The sequence below is a fragment of the Dama dama genome, chromosome 14, assembly GCF_033118175.1.
Source record: "Dama dama isolate Ldn47 chromosome 14, ASM3311817v1, whole genome shotgun sequence".
Lineage (NCBI taxonomy): Eukaryota > Metazoa > Chordata > Mammalia > Artiodactyla > Cervidae > Dama > Dama dama.
The window spans coordinates 17,622,315-17,643,634 of record NC_083694.1 but is presented as its reverse complement, the minus strand read 5'-3'; the positions used below and the strand labels follow the sequence as shown (position 1 = coordinate 17,643,634).

The 21,320-nt window shown below is 37.0% G+C and overlaps 1 protein-coding gene across 1 annotated transcript in view; it reads left to right on the top strand.

The window, feature by feature from the left end:
• The window catches only part of USH2A (usherin), an 892,942-nt gene that overhangs the window by 252,963 nt on the left and 618,659 nt on the right, over nucleotides 1–21,320 (top strand). Inside the window, exon 20 of the mRNA XM_061161192.1 lies at nucleotides 2,670–2,900. Within this exon, the coding sequence (XP_061017175.1) occupies nucleotides 2,670–2,900 (231 nt within the window). The remainder of the gene's footprint in view (nucleotides 1–2,669; nucleotides 2,901–21,320) is intronic.

Here is a 21,320-nt window from a genome sequence, read left to right as displayed (position 1 = left end):
ATAGTATTAGTCACTCCATCGTGTCCAACTCTTTGCTACCCCGTGGACTGTAGCCCGCCAGGCTCTGCTGTCCATGGAATTCTCCAGGCAAGAATACTGCAGTAGGTTGTCATTGCTTTCTCCAGGGGATCTTCCTGAAGCAGGAATCAAGCCCGGATCTTGTGCACTGCAGGCAGATTCTTTACTATCTGAGCCACTATGGAAGCCCCTATATGGGAAAAGAATCTTAAAAAAAGAGTAGAAAAAGTAGTAGTTTATGTATAACTGATTCACTTTACTGTTCAGCAGAAACTAACACAATATTGTAAATCAACTGTACCCCAATAAAAATCTTTTTAAATTTTAAAATAAAAAATAATAAAATTCTTCTGCTATTAAGAAGTACAGGAGATTTATTAATAATTTCACTAAATAGTTAAAATGGAATTTCTATTTTTAACACATCAAATATATATAGTTTGTGATTTGCCAAGTCTTTGCTGTCCAACATGGTAGCTATATATAGTGCTACTTAATAAAATTAAAAGTTCAAGCCCTTAGTTTCAATAGACACACATCAAGTATTCAATAATCATAAATGGCTAGTGCTTATTGTATTAGACGGTACAAATTGAGAATATTTTCACTGAGAAAGTTCAATTGAACATCTCTGAAATAGATAATATTTTTCAAACTAAAACGTTCAAGTCTTTGTATCCCAGATCATTAGGGAGTCTTAAGTGGAATACAGAAAACATAGCAGAAACACTCAAAATTCCTCTTCTGTGCTTCTAAGTAGCAAAATTTAGACAATCTAAAAAGATTTCATTGGTCCTTCGTTGCTTCCCTGAGCCCAAAACTCAGAAATCTTTGACAGTCCTTCCTTCCAGTTAAGCTTATAGCCAGTGATGGCTTGCTGAAGAGTTAATAGAAGGATGGAACTCCAAACTCTGAAGATGAGCTTTAGTGAGAGAAGAAATTTCTGCATGGCTTAGCTTTTTGTTTTGTTTTGGATTATTTTGAAGAAAAATCATAGCATATAGAATGAAATCTCTGAGAGCCCACCATTTAGCTCCTTTTTGGCAAAGAATAGTATAGGAAATCATGCATAAATTTATATAAGGATAAAAATATCACATAGTTCACAGTGGCAGGAGATGAACATAATTGTTCATTATCTAAGTTGTTAAACTTTTTGCTCAGCGCACTTTCTTCTTTACTAAAAGTGAAAATAGAATCACAATTGTTTCTCTTTAGAAAGCTGGCTAAGCTTTCTAGAAAGTGACAAATGGTAATTGTTCTAAGTTGATTTAAGGTGAGTTTGTTTTCTTGGTTTAAGGGTATTTGTTTTTATTCACATCATTTTAATTCACATTTATTGAAACAGACAAAGACTTTGTGCCTATACAAGGTTGTGTTAATACAAGTGTAAATTAAAGTCCACAGCTTTAGTTTGGGTCTGTATTAAATAAGCTCGGTGATTATGACATGTGATTTTTTTTCTTCACTTTTACCCCTCAAATCCAGCTGACACACTTACAGTGGATATGAATCTCATCATACAGACTTTAAGAAAATAAAAATCAAAATGGGCCTTCATTTTCAACAACTCAGTTGTTAATCTGATCCATTTCCAGTAGGTTTTAGGGGAAGTCTTAACTCTGTCCCTCTGAAGATTTGCTAGGAGGCTCCACAGAGTTTCCAGTGTCCCTGAGCCTCAGATCGTGCCGTGGCCCCGGCACGCGTGTGAGCACGGGGTGCTGGCTGCCCGAGGCTCAGGCTCCTGCTAGTGGTCGTGTGGTCTCTTCAGGACCCTGAGGCTGCCCGAAGTCTGCGGTGCCCAGAGAAGAGTTTGCGCCTCCCTGAGCTCTCACGTGCATTTCTTCCACGTGGATGCTTTGTTTGGTTTTCAGAGCAGCTTTTGCTTATTTGTTTGTTTTAATTTAGACCAGTTTCTAAGCTTTAAAAAAATCAGAAAATTACACAAAAAATGACTTTTTAAAAAACAGACTAAAAGGTTTGGCGACATTGGGCCGTCATTCCTGAGTCATCCATTGGCTGGCGTGAATTGGTGACCATTCACCCCACCTGGTTTTTCTCAGTCCCCACACTTTCTCTTGTCTCCCTAACTAGCCCATTTCAAACATTTCCTTTGCCTGTTTGGCTTCTGTGGATTGCAGCCCTGACTTGATACCACGTTAAGACAAGGGACTCTGCCCTTTGCGACCTGTAGCCATTGGCTGGTAGTCACTGGCTGCAGGATTCACAAGGGATCCTGAAGCTTCCACTCAGGCAGGTTAAGTCTCTAGAAAATGGAGCAGCCATGAGCCCCTAAAGACTAAGCACAGAAGATGGAGCCCTGAGGCGCCTGCCTGGGAAGGGGAATCTGGGTGGGGAAGCAATAGACTATATAGTGTCTGTTAGGTAGCAAGAGAGAATAGAGAAAATACAAGAAAAAACTTTGTTCAATAAAACTTTGTTTAACATTTGTTAGTCATTTAAATTTTCTTTAGTTGCCTTTAATACAAATTGTGTCTTGTATTTTCAGTTCTGAGAACCATAGAAATCCTTGAGACCATAATTGATTTGGCGTATGATGTACACAGGTGCATGTGAATATATATGTACTTATCGGTGTCTAGAGATGGAAGGCAAGTTCTTCAAAGTAACAAGGGTTTTCTAATATTTAGCACCAGCCCAACTGAGGCCGCCTCTGGTTGAAGCAATCAACAGCACAACCATGCGTCTTAGCTGGCTGGCGCCTGAAGAGCAGAATGGACCTTCTCCTGTGTATCAACTGGAAAGGAGGGAGCCATCTCTTCCGGCTCCGAGGGCCGTGGTGACGAAGGGGACTCGCTTCACAGGACATGGATATTATAAGTTCCCCAGCTCCACCCACCCAGTCAATACAGACTTCACGGGTAAGCGTGCTTGACATCACTTTCCTTATGAGGCACTATGCGCCAAAGTGTTCTCTATTATTCTAATATTCCTTTACAATGAGTTTTTATTATGCCTGTTTATAGAGATGCCAGTGTAGTTTTTTTACACTTTAGCTTGATTGTGTCGACATACTTTTCTTTTTAGTATTCTGGGGGGATAAAAAAGGGGTAAGTGGAGGGAAGAAAATGATGTGGGAAGGCAACCTTATTGGATCAAAGTCTGTGCTGGACATGATTCTTGGGTGCTATTTACCAGAATGTGTTCCTCAGAGTGTTATTCACTTCCTTTGTGGAAAAGAGTTCTGTGGCGAATGAGTTTGAGAAATGCCCCATGCTGTTGGAGATGCTTAGTACACATTGAGTTATTACAGTCTCTGAAAAGAAGTGTAAAAAATCTATTTAACTTTGTTTAACTATTCCTAGTACTTATTTGATGTAACTGTTTTTTTTTTTAATGTAACAACTGTTCATACCCTATGTTCTCTTGAGAGCATTATGGGAAAAAGTTATTTCAGGGAAAGCCTACCTTCTGTGGGTCAGAAGTAGAGTAAGGCAAGTGAGGCACAATATTTAAGGCACCAAAAACTCAGTTGTCCATGCACATAATATTTTAATACAATATTTTTCAAATAAAAGCCAGTGTAAAAATCCCCAGTAAAATATAAACATTTTCTTGTTTTTTCTACTTTCTTTTGTCAATTAATTTTTATTCTAGTATAGTTACCTTACAATGTTTTGTTGATTTCTGCTGTATAGCAAAATGAATCAGCTATACGTGTCCATATGTCCCCTCTGTTTGGGACTGCCATACAATTTAGGGCCCTACAGACAACTGCGTAAAGTTCCCTGAGCTATACAGTAGGTTCTTGTTAGTTATCCATTTTATACATAGTATCATAGTACATATATGTCAGTCCCAATCTCCCAATTCATCTAACACAAGATCCAACCCTCACTGTGTGAGCTAACCTCGTGTGTCTCGCTCAGTTCCTGATTTGACACGTATTATAGTCTGGAAGTCTTTTGCTCTATGAATTACAGTTTTTAGAAGCACTATTTGACTGTAGGTATAGAAAATAGTAACTATTCATAGTACATAGTTTACCACTTTTTAAAGAATTTATAAAGTGTATAATATATATGATTCTATAAACTCAGAATGATATTAATTTAACTCCTGAGAACATAATTTTGGAGCAATAGCTGGACTTTCAAATATTGCATATGTTGAGGACAATGAAATGGAACTTGAGCTCTGAAACGTAGCTTGTGTATCATTTTATTTTTACTTAAAGTAGTAAGTAGTTTGCTTTTATGTGAGGCTGGCTGCTGATGTGTGTTTGCAATGAATCATGATTATGCTCTAGCTGTGATATATAAAGATTAATATATTAAGAGTAACCACTGGCCTAGTACATCCAGCTCCTCCCTGAGTATTAGAAATTCAATCACTGCGCTCCCCTCATAGTACATAGTTTACCACTCAACTTCTGCTTACTATTCCTAAAAGTTGAAGAAAGGAAAGAAAAACACCCGTGGCTGATTCATGTCAATATATGGCAAAACCACTACAATACTGTAAAGTAATTAGCCTCCAATTAAAATGAATAAATTTATAAAAAAAATAAAGCTTAGTGAGAAAACTAAAAAAAAAAAAAAAAAAAGAAAAGAAAACATAGGTATCTAGAAAAGAACCTGTGGGTAGAAAGTAAAATACTTTCTCTTGGATGGAGCTGGAACTGCCTTCCTGGTCCAGCCTTTGGCTTGTGATGTGTTTCTTTGAGGAATCAGCCTTCTTGCCATTCATCTGGGTAGCGCTGCGGCAGGCATGTCAGCTTGGATTTGCTAGCTAGCCAGCAGACAGATTTTCGATGGGATCACCTACTGCTGTTGCTGTGAAAAGACAGAGTGGCCCATCCACCGTTAATAAATTTAGTCGTCTGCGCTGCCTCCCTCGCCGGCCTCAGACTCCGAGGTGCACGGGCTAGGGGCAGATGCAGTGTCTGGGAAGTTTTCCAAATTCCTCTTTAAAAAAGTTAGGCCATAAACACCGGCCTCACGAAGCAGGATCCTTCTGTCTGTAACAAAGACTCCAGCTGCACAGAAAATGTGTTTGGAGTCCACATCGTCTGAAGGACAAGGCAGGGAGATCACAATTTTGGCTTGAACGACTCCCGGGAGCTTTGGTGATTCCTGGAGAATAAGTAGTTCTCCTGCATTTAGGCACGTTTTGGGGCCTCGCTTGCTCCTTTGTATGAGCCGTGTGGCTTGCTTTGAAGGCTGTCTTAACTTTGAAAGTAACCAGGTCTCCATCAAGTTATTTATTGGTTTGACCCTTTGGCTTACCTGGCAGGTTTTGTTGGATACTTTTATTGAGTTGGGTCATGGTTTAACTAAATTTACCCAATCAACGAGCCAAGCAAGATAAGTGTACAAGAGCAACTTAATAGCTTTCCTTTTTTTTTTTTTTTCCATTTATTTTTATTAGTTGGAGGCTAATTACTTTACAATATTGTAGTGGTTTTTGCCATACATTGACATGAATCAGCCATGGATTTACATGTGTTCCCCATCCCAATCCCCCCTCCCTCCTCCCTCTCCATCCCATCCCTCTGGGTCTTCCCAGTGCACCAGCCCTGAGCACTTGTCTCATGCATCCAACCTGGGCTGGTGATCTGTTTCACCCTTGATAGTATACTTGTTTCAGTGCTTTAACTTGTATCTTCTTATGTAGAAAGGTAAGTGTATAGTTAGCTTTGCACATTTGTTTTCCTTGTACATTCTGTCATTCATTCCCTCTTCAACCCTGGAAGGTAGATATTTTCCCTCTCCTGGATTATGAGGAAATGCAGCTCCAGTAACTGGGTCCCCCAAATTGCCACAGCTGCTGAATTGAAATGTGAATTTGGAGTCTTCAGGTTCAAAAGCTGGTACTTTTCCAGAGGGGGAGTGAGCAACCTTGGATAGTTCTTTAGAAGGTACAGAACAAGAAGTATCTAAAAGTAATAAGTGAGGGTGGAAAGCGAAGTAATGATCACCCAAGTAGTAGGTCTTACCCAACACTACTAAATTTTTTGGATTTGTCTTTTGGTTTTTGGCTTTTCAAGTAATGTGCATGCTATGTTGATTCAGTCATGCCTGACTCTTTGTGACCCCATGGACTGTAGCTCACCAGGCTCTTCTGTCCATGGAATTCTCCAAACATGAATACTGGAGGAGGTTGCCATTTCCTACTCCAGGGGGTTTTCCTGACCCAGAGATAGAACCTGTGTCTCCTGCATTGGCAGGCAGATTCTTTACCACCAGCACCAACTGGGAAGCCCTTTCAAGTAACAAAAAAGTATAATAGTATTGGAATTATTTATTTACTTGTATCCCCAAAGATTTCTGGGAGTGAGATTATATTTTTCTGTATCAACTAATTCTAGAGGGTTCCTAAAACTAGATTTTTCTAACACTGAACAAAATTATTTTAAATGTGCTGAAGTGCTCTGCCTCAAACAGTGCTTTCAACTCATGTTCCTACAAATTTCATGCAATTTCTATATTCTGAGGCAAATTTAATGAGCAAATCCTGGACATCTCTAAGATGAATTATATTTAAAAAGTGAATAATTATAAGAAGAAGTCGGATATCTTTTATTTTGATTCAGTTCGAAATCTCAAACTCTAACTAAAAATGATTCCTGAAATATGAATGGAGATATCAAATAACTCAAACACAAATATACAATGATGTGTATTTTTATATATATTTTATATAAGAAAAATGTGAGATTTCACCCATCAATAACAGGATTTGTAAATATATTCACAACATGTTTCATAGCCATAGAAATATGTGGAAAGTCTCAGTATAAATTATCTTATTACTATAGTTCAAGAAATAAATCTCTCATATAATTCCCTCCTCTTCCATATATTTGCTTTAAATATTTTTACCTCAAATGATAGAATGAAAACAATTCAAATATCAATTCAAATACTTGAGTATATGTTTTTGTTGCTCAATATAGAAATCATTAAGCTTAGTAATATAAATGAACTCTGTCAAAGTCTACTTTGGGGTTGAAAAATGAACCAGGTGAATCTTTTTGACAATCTGTCCTTAGTCTTTTTCCTTTCTAATACAAATATTCTTTCAAAGGTCTAATTTTTAGGAAGGGTATATTATCAGTCATTTGCATCATAGTATAAATAACACCCCCCCCCCCCTTTTCTTTGCAATTAAGAATAAGGGATTTGGAAGCAGACTAACAGAAATGTTGCAGATCTAAGCCCTATTATTTATTAGTTAAATGTAATTAGACAAACCACTTAATCATCTGTGTGCCTCTTTTTCCTTTTATTAAAATTGACATACTACTACTTACAATATTGATATCAAGCAAATAGATTAGTATTAAAGGGGATAGCTCATCCAATAAACTTTGCACAGTGTCTGCCACATAGATAAGTTTATAGTCATTCAATATTAGCTATCAACTATTACTCATTTAACAAATATTTATAATACCTACTATGAGACAGATTTTATAAAATCTTCTGCAATTTGTAAAATCATTATTCTGTTAATTCATCTGCTGCTGCACATATGTTTGCCTAAATGTCATATCTGGGGCATGAGTAATATGCAATTTCTATATTAAAATGTGATATTTAATGTGTTACTGAAAACAGTTAAATGAATCTACCTAGTGTTGAGACATGGGATAAACTACTTTCATGTGGGTCTAGTCATGTTCATCTGTTAACCTGAGGCTTGCACTGAATGGTCAGTTCCATTAACTTCTAAAATTCCAAATTGATAAGCATAGGATATTTAAGTAGGCTCAAAAATTCAAAATAGAAGTTATTGCTGAGGCATCTGTGAGATTAAAAACACTTAGATTTAATTGTTTTGTTATCATTCTTTCATATAATATATTCACAATTTGTTGTCGTTATTCGGTCTCTCAATCATGTCCTATTCTTTGCGACCCCATGGACTGTGGCATTCTAGGCTTCCCTGTCCTTCACTGTCTCCCAGAGTTTGCTCAAACTCATGTCCACTGAGTCAAAGATGCTATCCAGTTATCTCTTCCTCTGTCGTCCCTTTCTCCTCCTGCCCTCAATCTTTCTCAGCATCAGAGGCTTTTCCACTGAGTTGGCTCTTTGCATCAGGTGGCTGAAATATTGGAGCATCAGCTTCAGCATTAATCCTCCCAATGAACACGCAGGACTGATCTCCTTTAGGATGGACTGGTTGGATCTCCTTGCAGTCCAAGGGACTCTCAAGAGTCTTGTCCTGCACCACAGTTGGAATACATCAATTCTTTGGCACTCAGTCTTCTTTATGGTCCAACTCTCACATCCGTACATGACTACCGGAAAAACTATATCTTTGACTAGATGGACATTTGTTGGCAAAATGATCTCTCTGCTTTGTAATATGCTGTCTGGGTTTGTCATATCTTTTCTTCCAAGGAGCAAGCTTCTTTTGATTTCATGGCTGCAGTCACCATCTGCAGTGATTTTGGAGCCCAAGAAAATAAAGTCTGTCATTGTTTCTATTGTTTCCCCATCCATTTGCCGTGAAGTGATGGGACCAGGTGCCATGATCTTAGTGTTTTGTATGTTGAGTTTTAAGCCAGCTTTTTCACACTCTCCTCTTTCATCTTCATCAAAAGGCTGTTTAGTTCCTCTTTGCTCTCTGCCATCACCATGATGTCATCTGCATATCTGAAGTTATTGATATTTCTCCTGGTAATCTTGAGTCCAGCTTGTGTTTCATCCAGTCCAGCATTTCTCATGATGGACTCTGCATGTAAGTTAAATAAGCAGGGTGACAGTATACAGCCTTGACATACTCCTTTCCCAAATTTGAACCAGTTCGTTGTTCCATGTCTGGTTCTAACTGTTGCTTTTTGACCTGCATACAGGTTTCTCAGGAGACAAGTAAGGTGGCCTGGTATTCCCCTCTCTTTAGGTATTTCCCACAGTTTTTTGTGATCCATACAGTTAAAGGTTTTCGTGCAATGAAGCAGATGTTTTTCTGGAATTCCCTTGCTTTTTCTATGATTCAGTCCAGTTGAGTGTGAAGTCAAGTGGGCCTTAGGACACGAATAAAGCTAGTGGAGGTGATAGAATTCTAGCTGAGCTATTTCAAATCCTAAAAGATGATGCTTTTAAAGTGATGCACTCAATATGCCAGCAAATTTGGAAAACTCAGCAATGGCCTCAGAACTGGAAGAGGTCAGTTTTCATTCCAATCCCAAGAAGAGCAATGACAAAAAATGTTCAAACCACCACATTCACAATTTAGGATTAACATAAATTTGTTCTTTTTCTCTACTAATCCGAAGAATTTATGGGGCAAATTCTAGGAATAACTTAAGTGATATGGGGAAAATTGCTCAATATAAAATGGATACTCAAATCTTGGGTTATATCAGAGGGTTTAAAGAAGACCTAAGTTCAACATAATTTCATGATCATGATTTTAGAACTAGAAAATAGTGTGCACACTCATAATGAATTATTCCCCGGGTTGCATGGGTTAACAGTACTTTGTCTTTCCAAAACAGTAACAGAAGAATTCTGGAGAAAAAAAAAATTGTTTTGCTTATTTTCAGGATTGCAGAGTAAATCCACTTACAATAAGAATTTCACTAGTAATCCAAACGGAACCTGGTAAAAATAGCAAACTATAATACTGCTCAGATTGGCATTCCAAAGGTGACCCTCTCTCTCCTTGTCACTTTTTTTTCTTATTAGCGAAAACAGGTCCATGATCATTTGGGGGAAGGTTTGACTATTGTAGTATCCAGATGCCAATCACACCAGCCTTTTAAACTGCCTTTACTGGTGACCCTGCCCAGAATTCAGGAACTGCCTTTGGGGAGATCTTTGTAGCAGCCCACTGGGGAGATGAGCACACATGTGCACCTGGATGTAATTCCCTTTTATTTGTCTTCATGAAAAATGTGATTACTGATGTTGAATATCTTGCAGATGAGAACTCTGTACACTTTCTTCATAATAATGCTGTTCAAGGACACCAAATGATTGTCTTACAGCTTAGTCTCTTAGTATTTGCCTTCTCTAAAATGGCTGAACTAAATGCTTTAGGATCCAGAAATATAATTAATTACTGACTCATAAAGAGAGAAATGCAACCCCAAATCAATATCTTTTAAAAGCATATATTTTATATTTTTCCTATATGATATTTATGCTTTATTATTCTTGTATTATTTTTAGTGAACTGAGACACTAAAACACCACATTAAAGGAAAGCTGATTCTAAGCAGTTATAGTGAAGGTGTAAGTAGGGCAAACTTCTTCAGATACGCTAATTAGTAAAAGCATATTAATTCTGACCTTCAATACCCTTGGTGTCCCACTATTTGTTTTCCTCTGTCTAAGAACAAATAGTTTTGCCAGAAAGTTCTGAAAGAAAATAAAGAAAACACTAAATAAAATGCCAAGTCTTTTCAAAGCATATTTAAACCACAAATTTATTTAAGCTTTGATGTTAGATTTCAACCAAATCATTTTATGAAAAGCAAATATATGCATCAACTATATGGCCTACCAGTTTAAAGAGCAGGCATTAATGATATAGAAAAATAAAGGCAAGAGTAAGAATGCAGAACTTGGGAGCAAAGTGAAGAAATGGAGCTCAAGCAATAATGAGAGTTCCTGGTGTTTCTGATGTGAATCAGAAGAGACGTGACTGTCTGTTGAGCTCATCTTTATTGACTGAGAGGGAAAAGGATGACATGCATATTCTTGGAATAAAAGAAGTCAAACTAACCCATGATAACTAGAGATAGAAGTGACTATTAAGATTGTTTCATTTTTATTACCTTTGGTAGAGAGGTACAGTAAGCTCTTAGAAATGCTTTCAGATAATATTGCGGTATGGGAGAAGACTGTTTTTTCTGTATCCATCAGAAAGGCCAGTTTCAGAGGACTACATTTGTTTTAATCTTGCCTATTCAAGGTGACTAATTTTGAAGCACATTTCTGTAATGTTGCTTTGTGTTTGGAAAGTTAACAGTAGGTTGGTCTGCAAGTAAATTGTTTCACTTCAGAATTTTATCTCAGATTACATGAAACAATCATTTCACCAGGACTTTTTCCTCTCATCAAAATTTTTATACCTTTTGGGGGGTTTGATTTTGCTGAGATGGTCAAAATGAATGACATTGCAAACTTGCCTTTGCATGAAGAACCCTTCCTTTTCTGTAAACTTCTCTCAAATCAGTGTAGAGCAGAGGGTTATGAAATTCTCCTCTAAAGGTCCAGACAGTGGTTTTGACTGTATGGGCCACGAGATCTCTGTCACAGCCTCTCAGTTCTGTCACGGTCGCATGAAAGCAGCCATTGACAGTATGTGAACAAAGAAGGGTAGCCATGTTCCAAAAAGATTTTCTTTACAAAAATGGGCAGCAGGCTGGTAGTTTGCCTATTCCTGGTCTAAAGTTTGCCTCTCCTTGGCTCCAAAAAAGATTAATACATAATTTCATAATTAATGAAGCATTTTTCTGTCTTCTGCCCTAATGCTAGGAATCCTAAAGATAAGTGGAAAGGAGCTCAGATAAAAGAAGGGAGAGTGAAAAACCAACACAAGAAAGTAGGCAGTAATGCTTGATAACTTAAAATATATTGAAATAGCATCTTTTCTGCTCAAAAGAGTCTTCGGTGGCCAGAAATCCAGCCCAACACTGACCATGTCAATACAACAGAATAATCTTTTCCTTGCAATAAACTATTTTTGTTAGCTGCTAATGCTCTTTTAACCAGCTTAAAGCATCTGGTTTCCCCATCTCTTGTATTACGAAATAAAGGTGTATTTTGCCTGATATACTACTGTACATGTTTTCACACGCACTCATTCCATATTCTCAAACACACACTTCCCACCCCATTCCCAGGTTGCCTAGTAATCTCAAATTTACCTATAGTACTTAAATTGTCCAGTGTCTTTTTGTTATAATATGTTGGCCATTTTGGAATCTTCTTTAAGGCTTCATTGTGAAAGAAAAATATTTCTTTCTGTCTCTTAATAACATTCAGCATCAATAAGAGAGTAATTTTAGTTCTCTTTTCATCCAATTTAAATGGGTGGAAAGGAACTTACAGTGGAAAAAGAATCATAATGGTCAGTAGTGATAGCAAAACTAGTGTCTATGAACGTGATTGCTATTTGATTTAATAAAATGAATAATTTTGTATGTGTTTTCTCAGGATAAATTAAACATATTTAAAGATCTGTAGTTAAAATTATTTTATATAAGTTAGGATAAATGTAACATCCACAAAATAATGATTAACTTCATAAGTCAGAAAGAGAAAGATAAATACTATATGAGATCACTTCTATGTGAAATCTAAAATATGACACAAATGAAAATTTATCTACAAAGCAGAAACAGACTCAGACATAGAGAACAGATTTGTGGTTGCCAAGGAGTGGGGGTGGGGGGTAGAAGCAAATGCAAACTATTATATAAAGGATGGATAAACACAACATCCTATTATATAGTATAGGGGACTATATTCAATATTCTGTGATAAAACATAATGGAAAAGAATATAACAAAGAATGTGTCTATATGTTTATCTGAATCACTTTGCTCTACAGCAGAAAAAGTAACTCTGTAAATCCACTATACTGCAATTTAAAATTTTTGAAAAAAAATACATATACATAATTGTCGGTTAAAATATTTTTGGGGAAAAAAGATTATCCTCATTTCCAATCAGATAGAAAGAATTCCAGTAATATCATTGTCAAAATTCTGGATCTTTCAAAATCTGAATTTTAGTGGTCTGAAGAAATGTTTACGAGATCATGCATGAAGAGTTCCATTGCGGTACTGAAATATCAAGTGATATTACGAAGGACACTTTGAAGAAAGCTCACAAACATATCCCTCAGGTATTTGTTTGGAGATTCAGGAAAGGAAACTCAGTTATGTACATTCTCTGGACTGAGGCACAGTCTGTCTTTGGGGTCTCTTTGACTTTAAGTGCAACCTCACAAGAAAGGCAGGAGGAGGAAAAAGGGAGAAGATATACCTGTTTAGTCATTTAGGTGATGAGTCATCCTGGCAGTGGTGGCCATGTCATCCTCACACATAAACTGGGTCATAGGAGAATTTGATAAATGAAAGATAAGGACTTGTGGGAAGCTTAAAAAAATGAATAATTTAATGCTCCTCCTATGAAACGAGGCAGAAAATGGAGAACAAATGTAGATGCCTCTTTCTTGACTTCTCAGCCTCTTCATACCCAACCCTCCCCCAGCCTGTTCCTTCTTCTAGGTTTACCACTGTGTTTACCAAAGTGAATATAACTGGGTATCTGAGACAGTCACCTGGGAAATGTCTCTAAACAGTGCTTCTCACTCCCTTCCTCATGGTCTGTTAATTGGTCCTCCACCAGCCATTATAACTCTGATATATTTCTTGGAAATATCCACTAGTCCTATTGCTACTTCCTCATCCAGGTCTATGTTGTGGGTTTCTAAGTCAAAACTTTGACTCCTTTACAGACTATTTATTCAAATTAATTACCTTTCTTATCATCCTCTTGCTTAAAACCTTTTATAAGTTTCTTAATAAGATGCCCCATAAACTTTCTTCTGCTTACTTTCTTACCAATCAGCTTCACCTCTTTGTATACTTCCTAGGTGACTCTCCAGGTCTGTGTCTATGTTTCAGTCCCAGCTACTTGAATATACCACACTCTCTTGGAGGCCTAGGTCTTTGAAGATATTGATACCTTTGCCTGAAATGCCTTCCTTTAGTAGCAAGCACTTCTTTTTCTTATTACCTGATTAATACCTTTGTTGTTGTTCAGTCACACAGTCGTGCTCAACTCTTGCAACTCCATGGACTGCAGCATGCCTGCCTTCCCTCTCTTTCACAATCTCCCTGAGTTTGCTCAAACTCATGTCCTTTGAGTTGGTGATGCCATCCAACCATCTCATCCTCTGTGATCCCCTTCTCCTCCTGCCTTCAATCTTTCCCAGCATCAGTGTCTTTTCCAGTGAGTCAGCTCTTGGCATCTGGTGGCCAAAGCACTGGAACTTCAACTTCAGCATCAGTCCTTCCAATGAATACTCAGCATTGATTTCCCTTAGGATTGACTGTTTTGATCTCCTTTCAGTCCAAGGGACTCTCAAGAGCCTTCTCCAACACCACAGTTTGTAAACACCAATTATTTGGTGTACAATTTTCTTTATGATCCAACTCTCACATCCATACACGACTACTAGAAAAACCAAGCTTTGGCTATACAGCCTTTGTTGGCAAAGTCATGTCTCTGCTTTTTAATATGCTATCTAGGTTGGTCATAGCTTTTCTTCCAAGGATCCAGCTTCTTTTAATTTCATGGCTGCAGTCACTGTCCACAGTGATTTTGGAGCCCAAGAAAATAAAGTCTGTCATTGTTTCCATTGTCTCCCCATCTATTTGCCATGAAGTAATGGGACCAGATGCCATGATCTAGTTTTCTAAATGATGAGTTTTAAGCCAGCTTTTTCACTCTCCTCTTTCAGCTTCATCCAGAGGCTCTTTAGTTCCTCTTCACTTTCTGCCAAAAGGGCAGCATCATCTTGCATATCTGAAGTTATTTATATTTCTGCCAGCAATCTTGATTCCAGCTTGTGCTTCATCCAGCCCTGCATTTCACATGATGTGCTCTGTGTAAAAGTTAAATAAGCAGGTGACAGTATACAGCCTTGACATACTCCTTTCCCAATTTTGATCTAGTCTGTTGTTCCATATCTGGTTCTAACTTTTGCTTCTTGACCTGCATACAGGTTTCTCAGGAAACAGGTAAGGTTGTCTGGTATTTCCATCTCTTGAAGAATTTTCCAGAGTTTGTTGTGATCCACACACTTCGTTGTGATCCACACACTTCGTTGTGATCCTCAAGTCAAAGGCTTTAGCATAGTTAATGAAGTAGATGTTTTTCTGGAATTCTCTTGCTTTTTCTATGATCCAATGGGTGTTGGCAATTTGATCTCTGATTCTTTTGCCTTTCCTAAATCCCAGCTTGAACATCTGGAAGCTCTTGGTTCTCATACTGTTGAAGCCTAGCTTGGAGAATTTTGAGTATTATTTTGCTAGCATGTGAGATGAGTGCAGTTGTGCGGTAGTTTAAGCATTCTTTGGCATTGCCTTTCTTTGGAATTGCGCTGAAAACCGACCATTTCCAGTCCTGTGGCCTCTGCTGAGTTTTCCAAATTTGCTGGCATATTGAGTGCAGCACTTTCACAGCATCATCTTTTAGGAATTGAATTAGCTCAGCTGGAATTCCATAACCTCCATTAGCTTTGTTTGTAGTGGTGCTTCCCAAGGCCCACTTGACTTTGTTTTCCAGGATGTCTGATTCTAGGTGAGTGATCGATCATACCTTCTTGGTTATCCAGATTATTAAGATCATTTTTTAAAATAAATCTTCTCTATATTCCTGCCACCTCTTCTTAATACCTTCTGCTTCTGTTAGGTCCATACCATTTCTGTCTTTTATTGTGCCCATTTTTGCATGAAATGTTCCTTTGGTATCTCCAATTTTCTTGAAGAGATCTCTATTCTTTCCCATTCTATTGTTTTCCTCCATTTCCTTGCATTGCTCACTTAGGAAGGCTTTCTTATCTATCCTTGCAATTCTTCGGAACTCTGCATCAGATGGATGCATCTTTCCTTTTCTCCTTTGCCTTTAGCAGCTAGTTTTTTGTCCTTTTCTTATCTCAGCTAGTTGTAAGCCCTCCTCAGACAACCTTTTTACTCTTTGCATTTCCTTCTCTTGGGGCTGGTTTTGATCACCTCTTCCTGTACAGTGTTATGAACCCCCGTCCATAGTTCTTCAGGCACTCTATCAGATTTAATCCCTTGCATGTATTTGTCACTTCCTCTGTATAATCGTAAGGGATATTTAGGTCATACCTGAGTTATCTAGTGGTTTCCCTTACTTTCTTCAATTTAAGTCTCAATTTTGCAATAAGGATTTCACGATCAGAGCCACAGTCAGCTCCTGGTCTTGTTTTTCCTGACTGTATAGAGCTTCTCCATCTTTGGCTGCAAAGAATATAGTCAGTCTGATTTTGGTATTCACCATCTGGTGACATCCATGTTTAGAGTCATCTCTTGTGTTTTTGGAAGAGGATGTTTGGTATGATTAAGTCCTATTGATCATTAAAATGTCAACTGAACTGTTCCTTAAATTGCTTCCCCAAAATTCCCCCTAATCCCATGCCAAATCTAGATAAGGGACTTCTCCAATGTATGATCACAGAAACCAAGAGTCTTCATTTTAACATTTGTCATACACCTTTACAATTTCTTGTTCACTTATCTATATCCCAAATAGACTGAAATTATGACTGTTTTCTTCAGTTATAACATTTGTGCCTTGCGCGTCATAGGACCCAAACCAGATGTCCAATAATGTTGAGTCAATAATTAGCTAAATGAGTTGGATAGAAAATGAAAAATCTATAAGAAAGATTACTTAGCTTTAAGAATTATATAATGATGAGATTTGCAGTACATTAGAACACATCACATAATGTTGAGAGCTACCTTTTTGGAAATACTGACAGCTTAAAGTGATAACTCAATTTGTCTAGTCTCTATTGGCCCAAGATGTTTAAGAAAGTATTTTTTAAACTATGCAGCACTGGAGGCAAAAAGAGATTCTTATTAATGATCCTTAATTCCTGGTGAAGTCACTTCTCTGTTACTACAGCTAGAGTCACTTTCTCACCCACCCTATCTGTCACATGGTATTATTGGAAATGGGATGGTACATATGTCTTAGACACAGGATCTCCTTAGGTTTATTAAATTTTGGGGTTAATGAATATTTTGACACTCTTCCCTATACATATCATTAGGGCTTATTGAAATAGGTTTAGGATGGCAGTCATAGTAAACATATAGAGTATAATTAAAAAGCACTTTTAATCTTGAAAGTGCCTTATAAACAACAGTGATCAATGCTGTGGATGGATTAACAGCATCAAATTGATTGAATTCTATTTCGAGGGCGATGGTGGTGTTAGCATCGACATTCCTGCTCACAAGGAGGGCAGCAGTGGCCGTGGTAGAGTGCAGGTTCTGGAGTCAGATTCCCCAGATTTAAAATGTGGCGTCTCTACACCCTGGTGTTTAACTCTGCTCAGTCATTCCTCTCCTCTCCAGCGCAGTTGCTTCATCTCTAAAATGGGCTATTCTGAGATTTCAATGCAGAAATCACCATAAAGGATTAGCACACAATATCATAATAGTCATTATTATGTATGCATTTAATGGCTGGTGTTTGGAATTCAGAATTTTGAACTATGTGCTGTTACACTCATGCATGTATTTTATGTGCTTAAACCACATAAATCTTGATGATATTCTTTTTATAACCTCCCTCTACTCCAGATCTCTCTGATTTTTCACTTCATGTTATTCAGTCTATGAAGTTCTATTTTTAAGTTGCCTTCCCTGTCTACAGACTTAGATGTTTCATCTCTTAACTGAATTGTGAGGGATTACTTTACATTTTAACATGTACTTATAAATTGAAGTCTATTTCTCGTATTTTCCTCATTATCATGCTCCTTAAAAAAGAAGACACTTTCAATGTGTCAGTTTTCTCACCTGCCAATCACTCCTTGGACTTCTCTGGTTACTCAACTGGTAAAGAATACGCCTGCAATGCGGGAGACCTGAGTTCCATCCCTGGCCCACTCCAGTATTCTGAACTGAAGAATTCCACAGATTGTATAGTCCATGGGGTTGCAAGAATCGGACACGACCGAGAGACTTTCACTTTAACAAATCACTCCTTAATCTGTCACTTGTGTTTTTTTTTTTTTCCCCACTGCTTTCTTATAAATGCTTCCTTCAAGATTATCAATAATTTTCAAAAGAAGGGCTATTTCTAATCTTCAACTGTGTGTCCCTAAATAATAATGTTATTGTTATATCCTTTTAAGCATATAAATAAACTAAATATTTCTTACTAGACTTCCCCTTCTGTTTTGTGCAAGTTTATTTTCAAACTTTTGACTCTGCTTTCTACCTCCACACTTAAATGGAGGAGCTTGATCATTGTTGGATGTATTGTGAATCTTTACCATTTTTCCAGTGGCTCAGATGGTGAAGAAACTGCCAGCAATGCAGGAGACCTGGGTTCAATCCCTGGGTTGTGAAGATCCCCTGGAGAAGGAAATGGCAACCCACTCGAGTATTCTTGCCTGAAAAGTCCCATGGACAGAGGAGCCTGGAGAGCTACAGTCCATGGGATTGTAAAGAGTCGGACAGGATAGAAGTGACCTAGCACGCATGTATGCCCGGTGCTATGATTGGTGTTTTAGAAAGAGTATTGGGTAAAGCAGACACAGCCCCTAACCTTAGGGAGCTTGGAAGGTTGCAGTGAAATCAGGCATCAAACATGTAATTAAATAATTGCAAGGGATTCCTGACTCCAGCTGTGATGCATGTCAAAAAATCCTCCTGCTGAGAAAAAGTAAAAAGCTGGAGAAAAGTTTTTAATAATATGGTTGTATCAAGACAGTACTGTTTAACTAGGACTGCCAGGACTTGTGGGATCAAGCTAACAGAAATAAGAAAAATCATTTCAGTGAGCTTTTTATTTATCTTTTGCATCTTTCTTCTATTTGTTTTATCCTAATTCCTGTATTGCATAGTCTTGGGCGTGGAGGTGGAGGAAGCTTGACTTGAAAGAAAAAAAAATTATAGTTCAGGGCCTACCAAGGAAGAAGGCCCTTAGTAAGTATGTCAGATGTTCAACTGAAATTCTAGCAGTGGGAACAAACGAGAAATAGAGCAGTCATCCAAAAGCAGGAAGTAAACCCTCAACTCATCTGAACTGCCGGTAGAGTAAAAGTTGTCTTTCTGCCAGAATAGTTTAAATATTTGCTGCAAGACGATAACATCAACAAGAGTCTGCATTTCTAAAATACACAATGTTTGCTATTCAATACAAAATTACCAGGAATACCAAAAATATAGGACCTAATAAATGAAAAAATACGATCCTCAAGTAATATAGACATATTTGATATATATATGCACATGCACAAAAGTTTGTATATGAAAATTATATACATATAAAATAGCTATGATTAGTATTGTAAATAAATGAAAAGATGCAGAATTTAAACAGAGTTGGAATATATTAGAATAGGAGTTCTAGAATTAAAATAATACCTAAATTCGAATCTCTGTAGAAAGAATTTCAACTCTATCCCTGTTGGAGTAAATAGTGGTAGACTAATCTTAAGCTATGAATGTTTGAATGCATGTTTTAGTAAATAAAGGGAAGAGTTAGAAATCAAGTATCTAAGCTGCTAACTCAGTGAGAAACCAGAAAGAGCAAATGGAAGCCCCGAAATTTGAAAGAAGGAAGTAGTAAAAATAAAAGCAAAAATTAATGAAATAGGAAAAGACAAAAATGTAAGGAAGAAAATAAGACCAAAATATCTATATGATTTACCACATTAACCTAATAAAGATGAAACCTTTTAAATTATCTCTACGGATTAAATAAATACTTTTGATAAAGTTCTCAGCAAACTGAGAATGAAATATTCTTTATTTTTTTATAAAAATATATATTTTTATAAAATACTACTAGCATAAAATATTGAATACTTTCCTCTAGATGTCAAGGAAGGACAAGGACAAGGAAGTCCACTATCACCACATTTATTCAATATTACATTGGAAGTACTAGCCAGACCAATGTAGCAAAAAAAAAGATATTAAGAATGTTAAAGAAGAAGTAAACTATCTTTATTTGCAGATATAATGACTGCATATAGAAGAATCAAGATAGTATATAAGCTATCCAGTTTAATAAGTACATTTAGCAAGGATTTTGTATAAAGATCACTATTCCTAAATCAAATATTTCTGTTGAATAACAAAAGGTAATCAGAAAAAGAAAAAAATTAGTGTCACTTATAGTATCACCAAAATGTATAAAAGATTTAGAAACAAACCTGGTAAGAAAAATGATGCAAGACTTCTGCAATGAAAACGACAAAGTGTTTCCTTGAAAAATGGAAGAAAACCTAAATGAATGATGAGATACTCATGTTCATGGATATGAAGACTTAATGCAATTAAATAGAAAATCTTTCTCATTTTATCTGTAGAATCCATGTAGTTCCAGGCAAAATCCCAGGATTTGGGGGAAATTGGCAACCTGACTCTAAAATGTATATGGAAAAGAAAAGGACTTAGAGTAGCTAAGGTTATACTGAAGAAAGACAAAGTTGGAGGATTTACACCATGATATATCAGGACAATTTATAAAGCTACAGTAGGTAAGGGAGTATAGTATTAGCATAAGCATAGACAAAAGTAGACCAACAGTGTACTGTCACATAGATATCCAAAATAAATGCATATATATGTGTACCAAAATCATGTGCAAGGTTGTTCTTAGAAACTATATTCTTGATAATCAAAAACTATTAACAACTCACATTTCCTTCAACAAAATAATGGAAAATAAATTATAATATATTAATTCAATGAACTATGTATAGCAATAAAAATGAACCAAATATTGCATCATACAATAACATGAGTAAATAACCTATTGGGCTTCCCTGGTGGCTCAGAGGATAAAGCGTCTGCCCGCAATGCGGGACACCCGGGTTTGATCCCTGGGTTGGAAAGATCCCTTGGAGAAGGAAATGGCAACCCACTCCAGTATTCTTGCCTGGAGAATCCCATGGACAGAGGAGCCTGGTGGGTTACAGTCCATGGGGTCGCAGAGAGTTGGACATGACTGAGCGACTTCACACATTACAGAGCGAAAGAAGCTAGAAACACAAGAGCCTGATAATCCATTTATATAAATTTCAAGAATCAGAAAAATGAGTCAATGTGATGAAAGACAGCAAATAGATAGCAAAATGGAGCCTTCTGAGAGTCGGGAATTAGTCTGTGCACATAAATATTCATAGCCCCTATTTTAGTGTAGTCAAAAACTGGAAACAATACAAACATCCATCCATAGGTGAATGGATAAACAAACTGTGGTATATCCATACTGTGGGATACTGCTCAACAATGGGAAGGAATCTCAATTTATATGTTGGTAAAGAAAGCAGGAGAGTACTTAATTATAACTCCATTTATATAAAAATTTTTAAAATGCAAACTAATCTATAGAGGAGATCAGTGGTGGCCTGGAGATGAGGAAGAGGGAATGATGGAGATGTTCCATAGTACTTGTAGTAAGGGTTTCACAAGTATATATTTCTTATAACTTTTTTTCCTATATTGCCTTTCCCCACTAGTAAACACTAGTTTCCTGTCTATGTCCATGAGGCTGCTACTTTTTTTTTTATTATATTCACTAGTTTGTTAA